The 20,973-nt window shown below is 31.2% G+C and overlaps 1 protein-coding gene across 1 annotated transcript; it reads right to left on the bottom strand.

Moving 5' to 3' along the window:
- Window positions 1-1,008: 1,008 nt before the first annotated feature.
- Window positions 1,009-13,335, bottom strand: LOC145311721 (Na(+)/citrate cotransporter-like). The gene is made up of 18 exons (XM_080150691.1): window positions 13,243-13,335; window positions 12,933-13,024; window positions 12,418-12,523; window positions 11,637-11,707; window positions 11,125-11,169; window positions 10,454-10,582; window positions 10,082-10,143; window positions 9,015-9,062; window positions 8,430-8,515; window positions 5,795-5,867; window positions 5,542-5,629; window positions 4,971-5,025; window positions 4,715-4,785; window positions 4,226-4,320; window positions 3,276-3,409; window positions 2,517-2,585; window positions 1,645-1,754; window positions 1,009-1,408 (listed from the first exon to the last, which is right to left on the bottom strand). The coding sequence occupies exons 1-18, from the start codon at window positions 13,318-13,320 to the stop codon at window positions 1,255-1,257; spliced, it is 1,566 nt and encodes a 521-aa protein (XP_080006817.1). The 5' UTR covers window positions 13,321-13,335; the 3' UTR covers window positions 1,009-1,254.
- Window positions 13,336-20,973: the final 7,638 nt, after the last annotated feature.

Below are 20,973 nucleotides of genomic sequence, written 5' to 3'. Positions count from 1 at the left end.
TTTTTACAATTGGATACTTTTATATAATATTCAGGAAAGTAAATATCAACCCTGTACTTTTATAAATTTTCTTTGAAATTTAAAAAAAAAATTTAAGAACGCTTTTAAAAACAACAATGTTAAAACAAATAAAATATGAGATAAAATTGAAGTAAGTTGTACTGCTTTCAAGAAATCCTGTCAAAATTTTCACATAACTTTTTACAGAACGACACGTTTTACCTGTAGAGCAGATTTGCTAAATAATCATTTCAAGTTAAAAACAACAACATAATTAAATCTTTAATTTTACTATACTGAGTTAAATACAATTTGATATATAGATTTTAGAGCCAAATAATGTCTCACAAAAAAAAACACAAACATTTATTGTCTTTTTAAAATTAATATGTAAAGACTTTTTTAGGATAGATACATGATAGACTATGATTTAAATATATTTTTGAATTCAAGTAAATAAGTATATGATAAACTTAACGCAAGGAGGGGAAAAATAATCAAATCGCTGTATATTTCTTGTACTTATCTTCAGGGGCGTCCAAGCTTTTTATTTTGGGGGGTTACAAATTTTTGAAGGGGGGGTGATTCGTTTTTTTGGGGGGGGGGGTAAAATGGCGCGCGAGGCGCGCCGCAAATTTTTTATACCCCCCCCCCAAAAAAATTTTAACCCCGGGGGTAAAATTTGCTTGGGGGTGGTAATTACCCCCCCTGAAATCTGTTGGCAGGGGTAAATTTAGTTTACCCCCCCAAAATTTACCCCCGGGGTAAAATTTTTTTGGGGGGGGTAATTTAAAATTTATTAAATATAAAGTATTAAAAATGCGCGCGAAGCGCGCAAAAATTTTTTTTATTAGAGATTTTTTATTTTGGAGGGGTATTTACCCCCCCAAAATTGTTTGGGGGGGATAAATACCCCCTCTTAAATGGTTGGGGGTGCCTACGGCACCCCCAGGGTAGGGGTAAATTTTAAATGGGGGGGGGGGTAATCGCCCCATAACCCCCCCCCCCCCCTTGGACGTCTATGCTTATCTTTACTCCAAAAGATGTTTTAAGGCAAAAAGGATTAATCATATTGCTTGCTCACCACCTAAAATCCACCCTTTTAAAAGGTAGCTGTAGGTTTAACTTGCGGGTTACTAGCCCATCCTACTCTACATAGAAAAACCGAACCAGTTGAAGAAAAACATTAAGTTTATCAGGTAAAAAAAAATGTAGAGAAGTGGAGTTTTAAAGCAATTGTAAGGATCCTACCCTCTAACATTGTTGCGTGGATTGCAGCGTGACGTTGGCCCACTCTGGCACCTCCAGCAAATTAAACATTGGAATTCCATAGGTGTGGATAGGGATCATGGTTGTTAATAAACAAACAATATTTAGGATTGTCCCCACTAGAACCATATCTCGCATTCTGAAATTTTTAGATAATAATTCAAATATACTTTGATTACATCGTCAAAAAAAATGTAAAAGGTCTATTGTCAAGATAATGCTAACATCTAACTTTGTTTTCTTGCTGTTACCTAATTAAGCCAGCGAATAAAAACATTTTTTTTGTGTAGAGCAGAATTAGTGACATAAGGATGAGTAACAGGTTTGAAAAAACAACATAGCAAAAATATCACGAATCCTACATAATATTTTTACCTTATTCCTCCTGCCATGTACACGATTGCGTTGGGAGGCGTTGAAACGGGCAACATGAAGGCGTGGCTAGCAGTCAGGGTGGCAGGTAGCGCAAAATATAATGGATTCACCTAGAAAGTAAAAATAAAGTTAAGGTCCATGGCAGGTTGTAGAACATTTTGCAAGGGGTGGTACATCATCCCTCCCAAGCAGATATGGCTCTGTTAAAAAATACTTTGAGCTTTAGTTTTTGATAGGTTCTTTTCAATAGTGACTTATTGTTCCATTAAATTATAACATTACCCTGCTTCACATTCTACCCCCTCACCCCCCCAAAAAATCATAAAGGGAAATAACCCATAAATAATTCCCTACAAAGTGATGTATATTAGAACCTTATAAAATTACATAATTACACGCTATAGTGAGAATAACTAATTAACAGCATTAAAAAAAAAATGACGTCATACAATACAAATGACCAACTATAGGCAAAAACACTGACTAAATTTTCAATGGCAGGCCAGTATACATTTTAATTGAACAATGGTAGGCCAGTATGATGTCATTTTTCATAGACACTATAAAAATCTTATTGACATTTACTAAAACTAGCGGCTACGCCCCTAGAAGCTTCTAGGTGCACTTAAGGTAGGATGGGAAAAAGTCGACCTATTCCCATTTTAAATTTGTGTTCAAAAAAGTAAAAAGAATATCTTTTGGGGGGAGGGGTGTGAAGACACCCTCCCAAAAATAGTTTAAAACCTCCCCAGGATCTATTAGAAGCTTCACTGTAAAGGAGAACAATATCGGTTTAGCGGTTAGCGAGATCCTTTGGGACAGACAAAATACGCTTACTACTTTATATAATAGAATAGTAATTAAATGGTAACCTGTAATCTATTAGAAATATCCAGAATCACAGGCATAAACATACTAACTGTTGCAGCATTCGAAGCAACCTAAAATATAAAACATCAAAAATTAAACTGTTTTTCATATTCTTGTAGCAATGCAACTTTATAATTGTTTGTGTATGCCTATCCTTTGCTTTTTAAAGATGATAATTTCCTTTTTTTATTATTTGCTTTTCAAGGTATAAACATTTACAAGCTAAAGGAGAAAAATAACGCGGCTACCCTAACAAGAGCCAGGGAAAAGGGAATGTGATTCTGACAAACAATTCTAAGTGAAAATTTCCCCTCAACAAGGTAAGATTAATTTTTTCGATTTTCTAATTTGTGTTTTATCTTTCTTCTTTCTTGAACTATGTTAATGGTTAACCGAATATTTCCAAGCAGCTTTGCTACTTTTGGACGTAATTACCTTTTTAAAAATGTTTTTATTTGTGTTTTGTTTAAATATAACGTTTTAACCCTTTTGCTTTTAAGGCAAGTTTAAATAGGGAAACATTTAGAACATTTAAAACTTTAGCACAATCACTTCTTTAAACAATATTCCAGGGGCGTCAAAGCTTTTTTTTTGGGGGGGGGGGTAAAATTTTTTTTAATGGTGGGGTAATTCGTTTTTTTGGGGGGTAAAATGGCGCGCTTCCGTGCCGCAAATTTATCCCCACAACTTTACCCCCCCCCCCCCCCCCCTTGGACGTCTATGCAATATTCTCTTGGCAAAGAACTTCCAAAACACCATACCTGTGAAACTACTGAAATGACTAGACATATTATGAGGAGAACTACAGAATCAGGGAGGTCAGAAATACTGATGAGTTGGGACCCAAGAAGGTGGGTTAAACACGATTTCTTAGATCCGGCTGCCAAGGCGTATCCTAAATATTTCATTTAGTAAAATATAGCTATGAAAATCAGCCAAAAAAACAGACAAAATACATGGAAATTATAGGAAGCTGAAGAATATGGCTGACTGTAAAATGTAAAATTTTCTTAGAATAAGGGAGAATTCGTGTAATTAAGGTAGAATTTCTGAGAATAAGGAAGAATTTGGTAAAATAAGGTAGATTGATTAAACATGGTTGTAATGGTGAGGAAAAGGAAGAATTTCTAAGAACTAGGAAGAATTTGTAAGATGGTGGACAGAGGTCACCTTCCTTTAGTGAGAATTTGTAAGATAGTGGACAGAAATCACCTTCCTCACTGAGAATTTGTAAGAAAAAGGAAAGGAAATAGCCTTCCTATACCCAAGGAAGGGAATTTCTGTCATTTTTAGGAATGACTTCATTTCCTTCATATGATCCGAATATTCTTTTTTGTCGTAGTTTTTATGAATTTATTGCTTGATTCTTACACCGGATTTTCATGTTCTCTAATAAAGTGAACCTTCTAGAGGGCTAAAAAACGATCTTATCAGTCAGATAATTTTGTAATTCTTATTTTACTTCTAACAATAAGCAAAATGATAACCATTGGAAACTGGGGCTATGTGATTAAATTGTTGCTTGTAGAGTCATAATTATCAAATTAGTGTTGTCAGTCAGATATTATGAAAAATGATGGACTCACCTCTACCCATTAACAGAACAATACCCCATGGAAACTTGGTTTAACCTTGGATTAGTTGAATAAAGCGTTGCCTGTTAGGTCAATAGGAACAAATTAGTATTCAGACAGATATTTAATAAACATACCTCCACCCATGAGCAGAATGATGCCCCAAGGAAACTTAGACTGAACCTGGGGCCAGGTTAATAAAGTGTCGCCTGATGAACCTTTTGCTGGATCACTAAAAAATGTATTTTATCAAATGCCATTGTTTATGAAGTCATGTCTCTTAGAATGAAAAGTTAAAAAATGTTTTATCTATAAAGATAGCAGTCTTTGAATTTTTTATGTCAATTGAATATCAATTATAACATTTAACTAAACTTTAGACTATTATTTGTTAGAATTCAACAGAAGAGGGAGAAAATAGCCTGAATCTATTCCAAATAAAATATCTTTTTTCTAAGATTTTATTTATAGAAGCTCTGTGTTAATATGGATAATATATATAATATAATGCTGGAAAAAAAGACAAAAACAAGCCTAGGAACCTTTCTGAAAATGGAGAACTCAACATGTTCATTGGTAAGCAAGATCTTAGTAGACAAACTATAAATCTAACTAAAAAGGTTTACCTGGGTATTATAAATAGAAGAATGACCATCAAGATTGTTGGAGAAGCAGAGCTAATATTGATAATCCTACCCTAGAACAGATTTTAAAAAATTATAGTGTGAATTTGTGAAAACTTATTCTAAACTAGTTTATATTATGGCAAAGGGCATAAGTCATTTTATTTTAACATTTGTGAAGATGTTCATAATTATATAACATAATCTGTGAAGTTTGGGAGAGTATGTTTTAAGCATTGAAAGCATTGAAATGGTTTACCTGGAATGGATCATAGTGAGATAGAATAGCCCAACCTGGCATAAAACCTGGATCCCTAAAAAAATTACTATTATTACAAATATTTTTTTAAAAATTTTATTAGTAATGCAGGGATCAAAAAGGATATTACAAATGGCCGATAAATTGATGTAAATCCCCATTAATAATGCACAAATTTACCCTTTTTTGTAGATAATAATAAGTTGTTAAACGTTTGGACACTCAACTAAATGAACCAACCAATCAAAATTTAATAAAAGTCTCCGAAGTTGCTAAGCCAACGAAATTTATGTTAAGAAAACATCATTATAAAACTTTGGGGACTTTTAAAATAAACAGCCGAATATCCCCTTCCTTCCTGGAAGTAATGTCAGTAGTTTGTGGGCAAACAATAAGCTGCTTCCTTGATTTTGCAAAATTGTTCATTATTTACAGTAAATTGGGGCATTCTTATCAAAATCCCAATATGAACAGGGTCGGTGGTCAACCCAAACATTGTGTTAAATGTAGGTAGTGTTGTTTAAAGGTATTATGAAAACAAAATTTTTTTTAAATGTCTTGACTAAAATACCTTAGAAACCAAATAGTAACAAGAATACAAAACAGGATTGATATTATTTTCTCATTCCATCGCATTTCTCCCAGACTTTCATACTTTTCTAAATAAAATTAAAAAAAAAAATATTTCATCCTCCTTCCCATTCTCGTCCTTTCCTAAAAATGAAAAAAATAACTGTAAATTTGACTTGCAAAAACATTACAATTTCTTAAGTAAAATAGTTTTCTATCTGATGAACCATCTCTAATAATAGAACTAAATTAACCTTTTAATAACATTTCAACTTCCTTGTTTCCTTTTTCAGTCTTGTTGAATACATCTTTTCCAGTAAAGAATAGCTGAAATAAATAAATTTGTATCATTATCGGAGGTACATTTTTAGTTGAGAAACTCATTTATGTTTTGAAATGGCTGTCCACCAGTCTGCCCCTCCGCCCGTTTGTCTGTAAACAAGGATGACAACATCCATAAGTACCGAAGCACAAAATATTGTGGATGGGAATACGTAGAAGTAGATTTAAAGTGTATTTATTAAAATCAAGAATAGATTTATTTGAGAAAATAAACACAAAACCTTGTTTTATTTTGTATGATGAAGACGTTAAAGTAAATTACATACTAGATGCACATTGCACATAACACTGTGAAAAGTATTTTGAAACTGTTAATGCAAAAAAGTTTTAAAATTGGACCAAAAATACCAAAGATATGGGGAAATATGTCAAACATATAAAAATAGCCAAAAACTGCTAAAAGGCAGTTTGGCCGCCATTGTTTCTTTTCTTAAAACACCAGAAATTTAATTTTAATATCTTTAACTGAAACATTTTTGAAAATTGGTCGATAAACACCAAAGATATGGGTAAAAATGTGAAAAATATAAAAATAGCCAAAAACCTACAAAAAGGCAGTCTGACCGTCATTGTTGTTTTCTTCAAATGACGGGAAATTTAATTTTGATATCTTTAACTGAAAAATTTTGAAAATCGGACCATAAACACCAAAGATATGGGGAAAATTTGGAAAATATAAAAAATAGCCTAAAACCTAAAAATCAGTCTGACCGCCCTTGATGTTTTATAGTTAATTGTGCTCCTTAATGATGGGAATGTTGTCATTCTGACTGTCATTGTTGTTTTCTTCAAACGACAGGAAATTTTATTTTGATATCTTTAATTGAAAAAATTTCGAAAATCGGACCATAAACACCAAAGATATGGGGAAAAATGTGAAAAATATAAAAATAGCCAAAAACCTGCAAAAAGGCAGTCTGACTGTCATTGTTGTTTTCTTCAAACGACAGGAAATTTTATTTTGATATCTTTAATTGAAAAAATTTCGAAAATCGGACCATAAACACCAAAGATATGGGGAAAAATGTGAAAAATATAAAAATAGCCAAAAACCTGCAAAAAGGCAGTCTGACCGTCATTGTTGTTTTCTTCAAATGACGGGAAATTTAATTTTGATATCTTTAACTGAAAAATTTTGAAAATCGGACCATAAACACCAAAGATATGGGGAAAATTTGGAAAATATAAAAAATAGCCTAAAACCTAAAAATCAGTCTGACCGCCCTTGATGTTTTATAGTTAATTGTGCTCCTTAATGATGGGAATGTTGTCAAAAAATTTCAGATATCTATCTTTTATAGGAGCCGAGAAAATCACGTTTCCCCCAATTCATTAATTACGGACGGACGGACGGACGGACATTGTGAATTATAGAGTAGCTTCGCTACTAAAAATGGTATGGTGGAAACGTGGTCTATTGAAGATAGACGGTCGACAATTTTCGTGAATACCCTAAAACTATATGTAACAAGGATGACAACATCCATAAAAGCGAAGCTCTGAAACGATATGACAGACGAACATTAACTTTTGTTGAGTGTCAAAACTGAATATACAAAATATGAAAATAAAAGGTTTGACAAAATTATACGTAAATTTGTTGCAAAACTTCTTAAAATCAGAATTCTGTTTAAGGATATACTGATATTTTTAATACTTGTTTATAGAGATGCTTCGCTCATACTATTGTACCTTATTGTAATAGGAATAAGTAATCAAAAAATCAGATCGATCGGATGATTTTATCACATAGAAAATTGTTAATAAAAAAGTACAAAAATCAACATGTTTAAAATGGACGAACGGACATTCTGGTAACGATTATAGAGTTGCTTTCTAAGTCGTACCTAACTACTACAGGAATCACCATGCAAAGTTTAAAATCGATAGGACAATTTTAACATGCCTAAATTAACGAATAAAAGCTAACTATCTCGAACGGACGGACGGACGAACGGATGGACGGACCGACCCTAATTATAGAAAAGCTTCGCTTTTAAAATAAGCTTCTGGTATATAGTTTACTTGGTCCGTCAATCTATCGGTAATGCTCTGACTGTAAATTTATTCATTTTTTTAAAATTTTGAATTACTCGGTTGCTTTACTAGATAGACAGGTGATTTTTTTGAGAAAAAAATTTTCACGATGAGCATCTACTTTTTATTTTACTTGGTCCGTCAGTCTGTCGGTAATGCTCACACGATTACATGATTTATATTAGAAAAACAATATTTTTTTAATGGCTTTTTGACTGATAGCATGACATCTATTGTTTTTTATATTCAAATAAGGAAGCATCCTAAAAATATATATATACTTCTGTAGTGATTTGATGAAAGTCGGTTAATATTCAGAATAAGGCCAAATAGAGTGAACATCAACCTGTTATTAATATTTCAATAGACGGACAGATGGAAATATTACAAATCTTTAGATTCAACATAATACCTTTTTATATATCAAATACAAACAATAATAAAATTATCTCATTACTATAATGTACATAGACAGACGGACATCCTACTACTCAGTTGAATTATTCATACCTGTAATATTATCCAAACGCAAGCTATATTGATAATTGCAAGTGGTAGGGCAAATATTATCCAATTTCCAAAATTTAAGGGTTGGTCTAAAATAAATTAGTAGATTATTTATTGTTACAAGCAAAGATTGAAACATTTGTCTAACATTTCCTTCTTTTTTATTAGGTCACTTAAATATTTACTAAAGACTTAATTATTTCAATTCAGTTGGGTTTCATTTATTAAGATGAAAGTAGAAAACTTGCCGTCCTTAAACTCATGTATCATAAATACCCTAACTCTACCTAAACCATATAGTACGCTTTTTTTCTGTAACGAAGGATCTCGCATATAACTGATCCGATATGGTTCTCCGTTACAGTGAAGCTTCCTATAGATCCAGATAAGGTTTATAACTATTTCAGGAATAAAAAAGAATGCCCCCCCCCCTAACAAAGCTTTGTTTTCTTCTTTTTAAAACTAATATTAAAAGTGAAGGATCGACTTTCACCACCTAATTTTCCTCCAGTGTCCATGGAGGCTTCTAAGGGCGTATCAACTAGTTTGAATTAAAGCACTATATTTATTAAAGTAACCTTTACTTACCTTTATATTGCTGTATAAAATCCATACTAATCATGTTTGGTGGAGTACCTTGACAGTAAAAATTCAATTTCAATTACAATTTATAAAACGTAGCGTAGTGACGCACTAAAGTACAAGCTCTGATTGTATAAGATATTTGCTTTAAAATGCACATTTTTTGCGCCAATTAAATCTGAATTACACATATTTTTTCTGTGTGTTTAAATCAAGAGTAAGGAAAATTATTCACATTTTTATTATTGCAAATTGTGATAAAATTTCTTACAACTTCAATGCTAGATGTTGTCATAATAAATAAATTTCATTCCCAAACAAAAGTAACCCCTATAGTAACATCAAGAGTGAAAAAAATTGGACGCTGCTAGCTTATACCAACCAAACAAAAATGAATAAAAGTCCCCAAAGTTTTAAGCAAACATATGGAAATGTGTTTATAAAACTTTGGATATAAGTATAATTTACTGTCCAATATACCCTTCCTCCCTACATTATGTCATATGTAAAGCATATATATTAACAATAATCGACCAACCAACTATATTTAAAAGTGAGGACTTTTGTTGATTTAAAAATAAAATAGAAGTTTTTTCAAATTCCAAAAAAGAATAAATATCCCTGTCTTGTGCAATTTTAAATTTATCAAATTGCTAAAAAAAATTCTGAATTACTTGACTTTTTTTTGTGAACTATTGTGTATTTGTACATGTTATTTAATTTATTCTGGATCAAACCAAATAAAAATGATTATTTCTAGGCTATTGCCCTACTTGAGTGTCGCAAAAAAATGCCTCTTAAAAATTCATTTAAAGTGTTGTATTCTAATTGAAAAAAAGACTGATTTGAATCTAGGACAATGTAAAAATCTGTCTTTGATACACTATTTGACAATCATTTTTGTTATTTGTTTCCTTTTATGTACCTAGGTGAATTTTAGCAAATTTCTTCTATTATAATTTAAACATTTACCAAAAAATTTAAAATATTTTCAAAAATAAGAAATTTAAAAACATGAAAGAAGGAGTATAAATATTTTTTACTTTTATAAAATGAATATTCAAAAAAAATACCAATAATAGTGGCTGTTCCTCCAATATTTGCAGCAAAGGCAACTGACAAAAGCATCATAGATCTAAGAGTAGGAATAAAAAAATCATTTAGAGCAAAAGTAATGTATATTCATATTATTTCTACTTATAAATTCACAATAATCACGCAACCTTTCTTTTGAAATTATTCTTTTAATAAGGCGCAACTCATTAAAATACACAGGAAAGGACTTCCAGAAAGTGGTTTAGTTGACTAAATATTTGATACAGAGATACACCACAGTAAAAGCTATGCTAAGAAGATGCACGTTGTTAACTAATGGAGGATTCTTGGACAAGTTAGTTTTGACTTACATAGTCAAGCTGAAAAATAGAAAGAAATAATTCATTTACCTCTCTTCTTTTGTGATATCTAATTGTTGAAGAACTGCCTCAAGTATAGGAATCATCATGGCTGTGGTAGCTGTATTAGATATCCACATTGATAGCACTGCAGTGGGTATCATAAAACCCAGCATAATCCTAAATTGTAAGTTTTAAAAGATTTTCTCGTATTCATTTGAATCCGGTGGATAGGAACCGATTCTCATGAATACGAAAAAACTATGTCTAGCATCGTATTATATCCAGTTTTCGGGGCACCACGGGGCTAAAAAAACTAGTTTTAATCTTATAATTGTACATTCTATATCCGCGGAAAGCCGTTTATAATACGATACGAGAAATAACTATTCTCATCTCTCCTCTATTTATGTAACTTATGCTGGGTATACAAAGATCATAAAAATTATAGAGACAATAAATGTGGGTATCTGGTCTCAATTTGGGGAGAGATTTTTTATTATTTCAAACCCCTGCGGGACAACTCTGTAGCCAATATAACTTAACCTAACTTATCCTTAGGTGAAATACAAACACACAAAAATCTGTCTTCCCTCATTTTAAATTTTTTCAAAATAATTAAGGCGGTGTAGATTAGAAACTTTAAGGGGAAACCACTAGAAATATGTTTTTTTTATATTTTTTGTGAAGATTCAACATGAACATGATTGTTTAGATAATACCTGCTTAATTTGGTGCCTGCCAGAAGTAGAGCTTTCAGTGCAATCCTGGAATCATAGAAAACTTTAGATTTTTAATGTCAACAGGAACTATAGGGATTAATAAGTAAATGATAGAATTATTACCATAGATGGTTAGTCAGACACAATATTCCTTTCATCCTAAAAGGAATTTTTTCACACGGAGATATTTGTACATTTAGTCATATATGATTCATCCAACTATACGGATAAAGAATTTTTGGACAATAGATTTTTCTGAGTCAAACCTTCAGAAATCTATCTGATTATAGTCGACTATGTGGGTACACTGTTTAACCAATAGTGTGGGTGGGTTGTTCCAATACTTTCTTATCAATATAATAGATTGTACATTTAGATTTTCTATAGTTTTTGAAATTGGAATCTTTGGACAAGGTAAATCTTAAAGAAAATCTATAGCACATTGAAGCAGGACCTAGAAAGGTTTATTTTGCATCTATTATCAGAGTTAAGTAATCTATTGAAATCTATGCCTGCGGTGGAGTTGTGATTCTTCAACAGCTAGAGCCATCATCAAACTACCCATGTACATCATGTTTGTACCCTGTAGTACAATAATAGATTTAGTACCCTTGAATGTAAATCAGACACATTAATCTGTCTAACGTTAACAGCTGGTTAAATTTTGTCACAAATGGTTTATTCTATGAAACTTAACTAGTTATCCATAGCTGATGATTATAATATGGATGAAATGAGAAATAACATTCCTTTCGTTAACTCTTCATATACAAATGTTGTTGGATTGTCCATACACTGTCTTTATATTTTCTACATCCTATCATATAAAGTAGTAAGGGTTTTTTTCTGACGTTTAAGATCTCGGAAATTTAACGTTCAAATGAGTTGTAATTTTAATGCATGGTCTATAAATGTCTTGGGGTGGTTATAGGCTACTTTTCTGAACTCCCCTAATATCCCTTGGGGCTAGGAGATAAGCAACTAGTTTGTATAATTTTATAAAGTAATAGCGGCTACGCCCCTAGAAGCCTCTAGGGACACTGGTAGGAGGAGTAAAAGTCGACCTCATTCATCCCATTTTATATTTGAGTTTCAAAAGAGTAAAAAAATATTTTTGGGAAGGAAGGGGGTGAAGACACCCTCTCCAAAAATAGTTTAAAACCTTCCCAGGACCTATAAAAAGCTTCACTGTAAAGGAGAACAATATCGGTTCAGCGGTTAGCGATATCCTTCGGGACAGACAAAAAACGCTTAATACTTGATATAATAGGATTACATATTACGTAACTGTACCTTAAGATAAACAGTAGATGTTTCATTAGTATCCATAATTCCAAGAACAGGAAACAGAACAACAGGCAGTAAAGACGTCACTGGAAGAGGCAATAGTTCTAGGCTCCTAGTAAAAATGCATTTTTTTGCAAAGCTACTTTAAAATTTACTTTGTCTGTCCATTAGTCCGTTCGTAACAGTATGAGAGAAGTGGGATTTTCCCGGCTGCTTTGAAAGAATTACTTTTGATTTTTTTGAGAAAGTTTTCCTTTACAAAAGAGCATCCAGTATACAACCTACTTGTTCAGTCAGTCTGTCAGTCATGGTAAAACAGATTTTTTAGGAAAGGTTTCGTGATTTTATACTATTTATAAACTAATATTTCTTTTTATATCTGCTCAATAAATCACATTGTACGTGTGTCCAGTCCATCCATGACTTGTTTGTCTTCTTTTGTTTTGTTCTGCTACTTATGGACGTTGTTATCCTTGTTTTATTGATCAATTTAATAAATACAAAACACTCATTATTCTTACCAATAAACAGCCATAACTAAGACGACATATCCAGCCCTGATGGCAGGAGATGCACTTATGGCGAATGGGATTAGAACCAATGGCGTTGACACCTTTGAAAAAATATAAGTGATTGCATTAGATTTGGAGAAGCATTTTACGCTTCTGACAGGTTTTAAGTTATTTACCTGATTTCGCCCCCCCCCCCCCCCCCCTACTTATTTTCACAGAAAGAGGTCCAAGAATTAATCCTGTCAAATACTGCTTTTAGTAGCTTTTATATAACGAGAAAAAAATACTTTTGCTGTTGTTCCCTTCTAATCGTCATTACCTGTAAAAGTAATTTGAGATACCACCGCATTTTTATATCTAAGTTGATATTACAACTTGGAAACAACTCTTTCAACATTTATATCAAATCTAAAAATAATAAATATAAATTAAAAATGATTTTTTTACAATTGAGTTATTTACGTTATGATTTCCTCAGGCACAGTTTTTTTCATAAAAAATATAGAAAACAAACTATTAACAGCTTTCGAATTGTTCCTTTACTGTGTTCCTATTGGTTTTAAAAAGGAATTGATCATCTAAATTGTCTTTACTTACTTAATTCAAATCTTCAGCATTGTTTTAAGCGAAGCATTTCTAAATTTAGGATGTTTTCGAAACATGACAGAGCAAACAAATAGCATGTGATGAATGATCATGATAAGATTTTAAATCTTCTTTAAAGATAAGATACACAACGCAGCGTTCAAACTTTTTTTTATAGAAATCAAAGGGCCAGTGTGTCATTTAAAACATGTTTACTATTTTATTTGACACTGAATACTGACTTCAGTAGAATTTTGGTAGGATTTGTTTAACCTTATAGACACATGTAACCACATTAAATCTAAAGCTAAATGCTAAAACTAAAGGCTTATAAAAAATATTACAGATATATATAATTTTTACAACAGATCAAAACAAAGAAATTGTCCTATTTGTTAAGATAAAATATAAGTCTTTAATTCTCTATTTTATCATTTTACATCGTTAGATTTTTCGAGTCAATTAAGGAAAATGAGGAATGAAATTGATATAGTAACAAATATTGATATAAACAAAAGTGTTAATTAAAACAAAACTATGATGTTAACTAATATCCATAACTAGAGGTTAACTAGATTTTTTGTATTGTAGTACGTGTGCCTGTCTGTCTGAAATACTTAGGTTGTCCAATTTTTATTTATACCCTTTACAAATATGCAATTATGACAACATTCTTAAAAGCGAAGCTCTGGAACGCTTGGACAAACGAACATTAACTCTTGTAGAGTGTCAGAACTGAATAAGCAGAATATAAATGTATGAGTCTAAACAAAATTGTAAATAAATCTTAAATACTTACAGAATATTTTTTAAGAACATATTTAAATTTTAAGACTTTTAATAATAATTTTATAATTATAAAAATTATAAAATTATACCTTGGTGTAATAGGAATCATTATTCAAAAAAATCAGAAAGAGAATGCAAGGATAAGTGTTAAGATAAGACCCTTATTGTATAAATACTTTGCTTTTAATTAAAACTTAACAAGAAAATAGTTGAAAAAGTTTGTAAACATGTTAACAGAGTCAAGTCAACACTGAAAATAACACTTTCAGCCTTTTTCAGGCCTTCTCATCTGTTAAATTTTGTTTATTCAAAATTTCCTAAATAAAAAATAACTTCTCGCTTGCCCGATTGTTAAGAGTTAACTAAGCATAATAAAAAGCTCCGTGATAACGCCCTATTAGGTAAAAAATATGTCTTAATTGAAAACAAATGTTGTACTTTTTTGACAGACACATATAAATAAACGTTTTTATATAAATTATCATTTTTTGTACACATTAATGATTATTTTTTTGTAATAAATATCATTTTTTTATAAACATCCTGATTTTTTCGCTTAAATTAATAATGACAGCTTCTGAGCAAAATATCTTGCGGATAAGTTCAATATTATAATCAGGGAAGGAAAGGACAATTGATTGTAAACAATATTCCCCTTAAAGATTCGATAATTTATTTGCTATGCGTTCGCTTTAAAACTTAATATTGAATATTGTACAAAGACAGTTTCGAAACATTTACAATGCCAGTGTGTGTGTGTATACTAGGGTGTTTAATTTTCTAATTCAATATAAATTGTTTTTATTTTATTGGGTAGCAAGGATGACAAGTATTCAAAAGGAGGAAACTATTAAGTTTATCATAGTGATATTTGTATATGGCAAAATTGTTTAGGGGGAAAATAAATATCTTATACATAAATAAGAATAGAGACAAATGAATATGTCTATTTTATATAACAGTATTTTTTTTGTTTGAATCAAAGGATCTCAGAAAGAGCTGTTCCACTTCCATTAGTTGTGCTATTCAAAAAAAGCCTCAAAAGTATCTTAGAGTGGTTTTAAGCTTTCCCCCCATTGTAAAGCCCCTAGAAGCTAGGGGTGTAGCCACTATTATAAAAAGAAAGGATTTTTTCTTTCTTATTAAAAATCATGCTACTACAATGATTAAATTCTCCGTTTTAGGGAAGCTTCAAATAGGATTTCCTGATGGTTTTAGACTATTTTACTTTTAAAAATAGTAGTATTTGAGTGGGTTTAGGCTATTTTTCTGCTCCCTCTTCACCCCAGTAATACAAAATTCCTAGTGTTGAAATTATTGAGATTTTGAAACTATTACAATTTAAATCTGCTTTGATTTTATTATTTTGTAATTTTGCCATTCCATCAATAAATAAGTTGCACATATTTTTTAGAGTTTAAGAATTTAGCAAGAAAACAAGTTATTAAGTAGCTATGATCTAAACGCCTCTATAAGTTGTATAACTGATAATATCTATAGTCTATAAATGCGTATTGGCTCAGGAACATATATTATCAATTATGAATAGAACATGATAGAATAATGTTTTGGGGAATATCCAAGCAAATTAAAAAAAGAAAATTATATTACATTTTGTTATTTTAAGTCTTAAGAATTCTTTTCTCAAGCCATGTTAATACACTTTACTGAACAAAAAGGAAATACATGTTTTGATAAGCGAAACTTTTATAATATTTGTAATTATAACTTGCATAAAATATAATGAAATTTAAATTGATAATCAAGCTTTACAGCGAGTAAATAGGATTTTGCTAGAGATGTTCACTTATTGAATTTTTAAAATCTAATTAATAAATTAATTTTGAAATTTTATTGGGGGGGGGGGGGATAGGGACATTCCAACAATGTTTTTTTTTCAAGGTAGAATAGCGGCATAAATTAATTTGAACCCCCTTACCCCATCAATTTGTCTATTAGGGGGTAATGTGAATTCCGTACACCCTTGCCTGAAATATGCTTGTTTTAAAGTATGGTTATTTGTGATATATGAAGACTAAAATACAATGCGATACGTGATTTTTCATTATGGCTGCGGATATTAAGCAGTTTCGAAGCCATACTGGAAGTAGGAAAAACTTTTTTTTAATCACGAAAGTTACTCAAAATATTTTTGAGAAAAAAATCGCCCAACCTTTATATTACACGTACAAATAAATGTTTTCGCACAGACACTGAGCAAATTTTTATAGTAAATACATACGTCACAAGAATGTGCGTATGGCATTTTGCACGCAATTTACGAAGTTTAAATTATTCGGATCAAGTCAACTTAAAGACAAGAAAGGTCTTTTCTATAATAAAATTTAAAGGCTGCCAGAGGCCAATAACAATAAAATTACAAGGCAAATATCATTAGCTTAACTTGCCCTGACACTTTTTTAACATGCTTACATACTCGGTCAATTATCACAAATTATTTAGTAGCACATGCACATATTTTTAAACAGCACTACATTTCTTTACTTTAAAATTGCAAATTTCAATATATTTGTAGGTAATGATATTTTTTACAAAAGACCCTGTTAAGAAATGACAATTTTTGAAAAATGATTATATTGGCCTCCTAGGAAGAAACAAATCTTATTTGAATATTTGATAATATCCTCTATACTGGCATTTGGGCCTTTCATAATAACCTCCCACATTACTTTCAAGCTCATTTGTTTGAATTAGATTAAGCTGAGTAAAATTTACTTTTCTTATCTATAATACAAAGTAGAATGATGTCTGTCCCTAAAAAATTTAAAAATCCTCCCCCAATTTTTTTTTTCTCAATTAGTGGTGGCAGCTCCAGAGGTACTTCATTTTTAATTATTTGAAATTAACTGTGGCAGCACCAGAGGTAGGTACTTATTTTTTTTCTTTTTTTAAATTACCTCTTGGGGCGAAACCGCTATTATTTATAAAAATAATAAATGAAAACAAGTTTTTGTTCGGTTACTTTACATTTATTAGGCAAATTGAAAGATTTTTTCAAAGAAAGAAAGGCTGGGAAGGTGGGAGAGAATTGGCTTGAATAAAAGTAATGGGATATTTCAAAATTTACATGTTTAAGAGCAAAGATTTTCATAAGACATTCATTATTGCCTGTTTACAAACAAGAATAGTGATATGTTTTAATGAAAAGAGGTTGGTTATAATACAAAGTAGAACAATGTCTGTCTGTCTGTGTGTCTGTTTGTTTGTCTGTCTGTCTGTTTGTTAGTAGCGAACCGCTGAACTGATAGGGTTCTCCTTTACAGGGTAGCTTCTCATATGTCCCGGGAAAGTTTATAACTATTTTGTGGGACACCCCTAACCCCCCCAAAATAAAAAAAAAATAATTTCTTTTTAAACTAAAATTAAAATAGTGGGGTCGATAATAGATCAAACCTCTTGGGGCAAAGCCCATAGAGGCTAGGGACGAAGCCGCTAGTACAATATAATGAACCACATATACAATATATATACATATGAATTTAGAAATATGATAGTTTCAGTTTCATTTTGCATGAACACTTGAACTATTTCTTGAACACTTAATCATTAAAACATTAAAATGGATTGTATAATTTGAAAGCAAAACTGAAGCATATATAATTAAAACTATTCAGAATATTAGTTTCTGTCCCTGTGCCCCCCCCCCCCCTTGTCCATTTTCTGCATCTTTCTTTCTGTGGCCCATTATGAGGCCTACAGGATGCCGGGATAAGTCAATAAAGTTCTGTAATATAAAGTAGAAAGGTTTGTATTTGTAGGCCCTAAAAATCGCTAAACACTGAACCGATTGAGTTCTCTATTTTATGGAATATTCAAATTGCTCTAGGGAAAGTTTTAGGCTATTTCTCTGCCCCCTTCCTTTGAATACCTAGCTCCTAGAAACTAGACACTATTTAAGAATATAACAAATGTATAACTACAGTACTAACCTAATTTTTTAATAACTTTTTAGTTTCTAAATAATATTTTAAAGATGTTTTTGTTTTAAATATGCTGTAGGTTTGATAAATATTTTTATTAAAGCAGACAATCCTTTTAAAACTAAAAATAATATCATTGACTTAAATGACTTGTGGTAATTAATATGTGATTTTAAGGCAGTAAAGTCACTATTTTTAAAGGAATATCGCTTTTAGAAATAGGAAAATAAGTAGAAACCTAATATTTTTAATTTTGGTTTTTCCTAAATACATCTTAAAATACCTATAAATTTACCCCTGGTTATTCCTAATTCATTCATTGGTATCTACTATCCATCCATTTGGGTGTTTCGACAAATGAGTAAAATTATTTTTTAAATTAAAAAAAAACATTGCTGTTCTACGTAGAGATTTGGATCTCTTAAGTTGATTTTAAAACCACCAATAACTTTATTTAAGCTATCTCTTATAAAAAGCCCAACTCTGCCTAAGACAGAAAATGACTCCTTCCTATGAGTATTCACAACATTATGTCTTTTAGATAGGTTTCTGTTATTAATTATAATTGTTGTAGCGAAATAAATTTAGCTTTCAATAAGCATGTTAAAATTCAAATGTCAACCCTAAATCATTAAAACTCTATTTAAATACTTCCTGGTTTATTCAGCTACCAAAAATATCAACTTTGTGTGAACCCTCGATTCATTCATTCTCCCTTATTCATTGAGAATCTCCAATCATTCATTTGTTAATGGTCTCATTTGAAAGGTGCTATTGCTGCGCCGTCATGGATTTCAGAGATATCACATAGGATTTTTTTTTTAAAGTAATACTTTGACTGGAATTATTAGAGTTGTGTAGGGTTAATTTGGAAATAAATTTAAATGAGGGGGGGGGGGGGTAGTAGCCTATTCACTGCGGGACCTATAAATGCAGTGTCCTTGGAATGCTGTGCTATATAGTACCCAATATATCCTTACCTAACCTGACCTAAAGTAATAAACAAACAAACAAAAATCTACAACAGCACTTACTCAAATTTATCTTAAAATAGGGGGTTTTGTGCTCTACTAAGCACTTGGAGTGAAACCACCAGTAGTAATATGTAATTCAATTGCAACATCATGCTACAAAAAGTTTTAAAAATACCTCTTCAACAATACCTCAGGTATGTTATATATCTTTTAACTGATCACCAATTGACTTACAAAACTGTACCTTTTTAAACTGGTCCCTTGGCTTTATCTTGACTACTTATGCGGCTATAGCCGCACCTATTAATAATAAATAACAATGTACCTTTGGGAGTTTAAAAGTGAAAAATATAATGATCGTTTTATTAATTATTCTGCAAAAATTTATACGTTACTTTCTTTGAATAATAATATTTTCAACATTTAAAATCACAAAAATATCACACTTCAAACTAACTTTAACATGTTTTTAACCTTCAAGTGAGTTTGTTTATTCTAGTAACGAAAGCTTCTTTAAATTAAGAGAAAGCCTAAAAAAAGAAACGCTAAAAGAAACAGTGGGGAATGTATATTAGATACGTTGGGATTAGAAAAAAAGTTTAGTATTTTTAGACGTGGAAGTTATGTAGTTAAATTTGAGATTTATTATGTGTTATCCCTTGAATTCATGTGTACGCGCTATGGTCACAACACGGCAGCACCCCATTATCTACAATGGGCAGAGACAGATTTCATAAAGAAATAAATTAAAAATTTTAAAACTTTATTTTAGTTTTATATTTTTGATAAACTTTGAAATAAGAACGTTTTTATAAAATATGATCATAAAACATAAATGACAAGAATTAATTTTTTGTAAGTAACTTCCTGGAAGCTTCATGTTGTTCTTGATTATGTCAAAAAAAGCACAGCCTTGGAATTTGACAATAACTTGGATGAAATTGAATTGAAAAGTATTGTTTTATAAATAAACTGAAAGAATTTTCTACTGAAAGAAAATATAATAAAAATACTGAAATAACAAAACCTTGTAAACGAAAGTACTTTTTAGTAGCGAAGCTACTCTATAATTCACTTTGTCCGTCCGTCCGTCCGTCCGTCCGTCCGTCAGTCAGTCCGTCAGTCAGTCCGTCAGTCAGTCCGTCAGTCCGTCAGTCCGTAACGCTATGGGGGAAATGGGATTTACTCAGCTCCTATAAAAGATAGAATGCTGAAATTTTTTGACAACATTCCCATCATTAAGGAGCACAATTGACTATAAAACATCATTGGCGTTCGGACCGATTTTTAGCAGGTTTTAGGCTATTTTTATATTTTTCACATTTTTCTCCATATCTTCAGTGTTTATGGTCCGATTTTCAAAATTTTTTCAGTTACAGATATCAAAATTAAATTTCCCGTCGTTTAAAGAAACAATCATGAAGGCCAGACTGCCTTTTTAGCAGGTTTTAGGCTATTTTTATATTTTTCACATTTTTCTCCATATCTTCAGTGTATGGTCCGATTTTCAAATTTTTTTTCAGTTATAGATATCAAAATTAAATTTCCCGTCTTTTAAAGAAGACAACCATGACGGCCAGACTGCCTTTCAGCAGGTTTTAGGCTGTTTTTTTTATATTTTTAATATTTTTCTCCAAGTCTTCAGTGTTTATAGTCCGATTTTCAAAAATTTTTCAGTTGTAGATATCAAAATTAAATTTCTCGTCTTTAAAGAAAATAACCATGACGGCCAGACTGCCTTTTTGGCAGGTTTTAGGCTAT

This window comes from Acartia tonsa, chromosome 2 (assembly GCF_053477335.1).
Source record: "Acartia tonsa isolate MP-2025a chromosome 2, ASM5347733v1, whole genome shotgun sequence".
Taxonomy (NCBI): domain Eukaryota; kingdom Metazoa; phylum Arthropoda; class Copepoda; order Calanoida; family Acartiidae; genus Acartia; species Acartia tonsa.
The sequence above is the reverse complement of the archived record's forward strand: the minus strand, read 5'-3'. Positions and strand labels throughout refer to the sequence as shown.

Excerpts from the sequence above, each read along its gene's own strand:
- LOC145311721 (XM_080150691.1), bottom strand. The coding sequence starts at position 13,320 with ATGTTGAAAGAGTTGTTTCCAAGTTGTAATATCAACTTAGATATAAAA. Across the intron at positions 10,144-10,453 it reads GATATCACAAAAGAAGAGAG|ATCTATGATGCTTTTGTCAG; the intron begins GTAAATGAATTA and ends TCCTACTCTTAG. Across the intron at positions 5,026-5,541 it reads GTTACTATTTGGTTTCTAAG|GGATCCAGGTTTTATGCCAG; the intron begins GTATTTTAGTCA and ends TAATTTTTTTAG.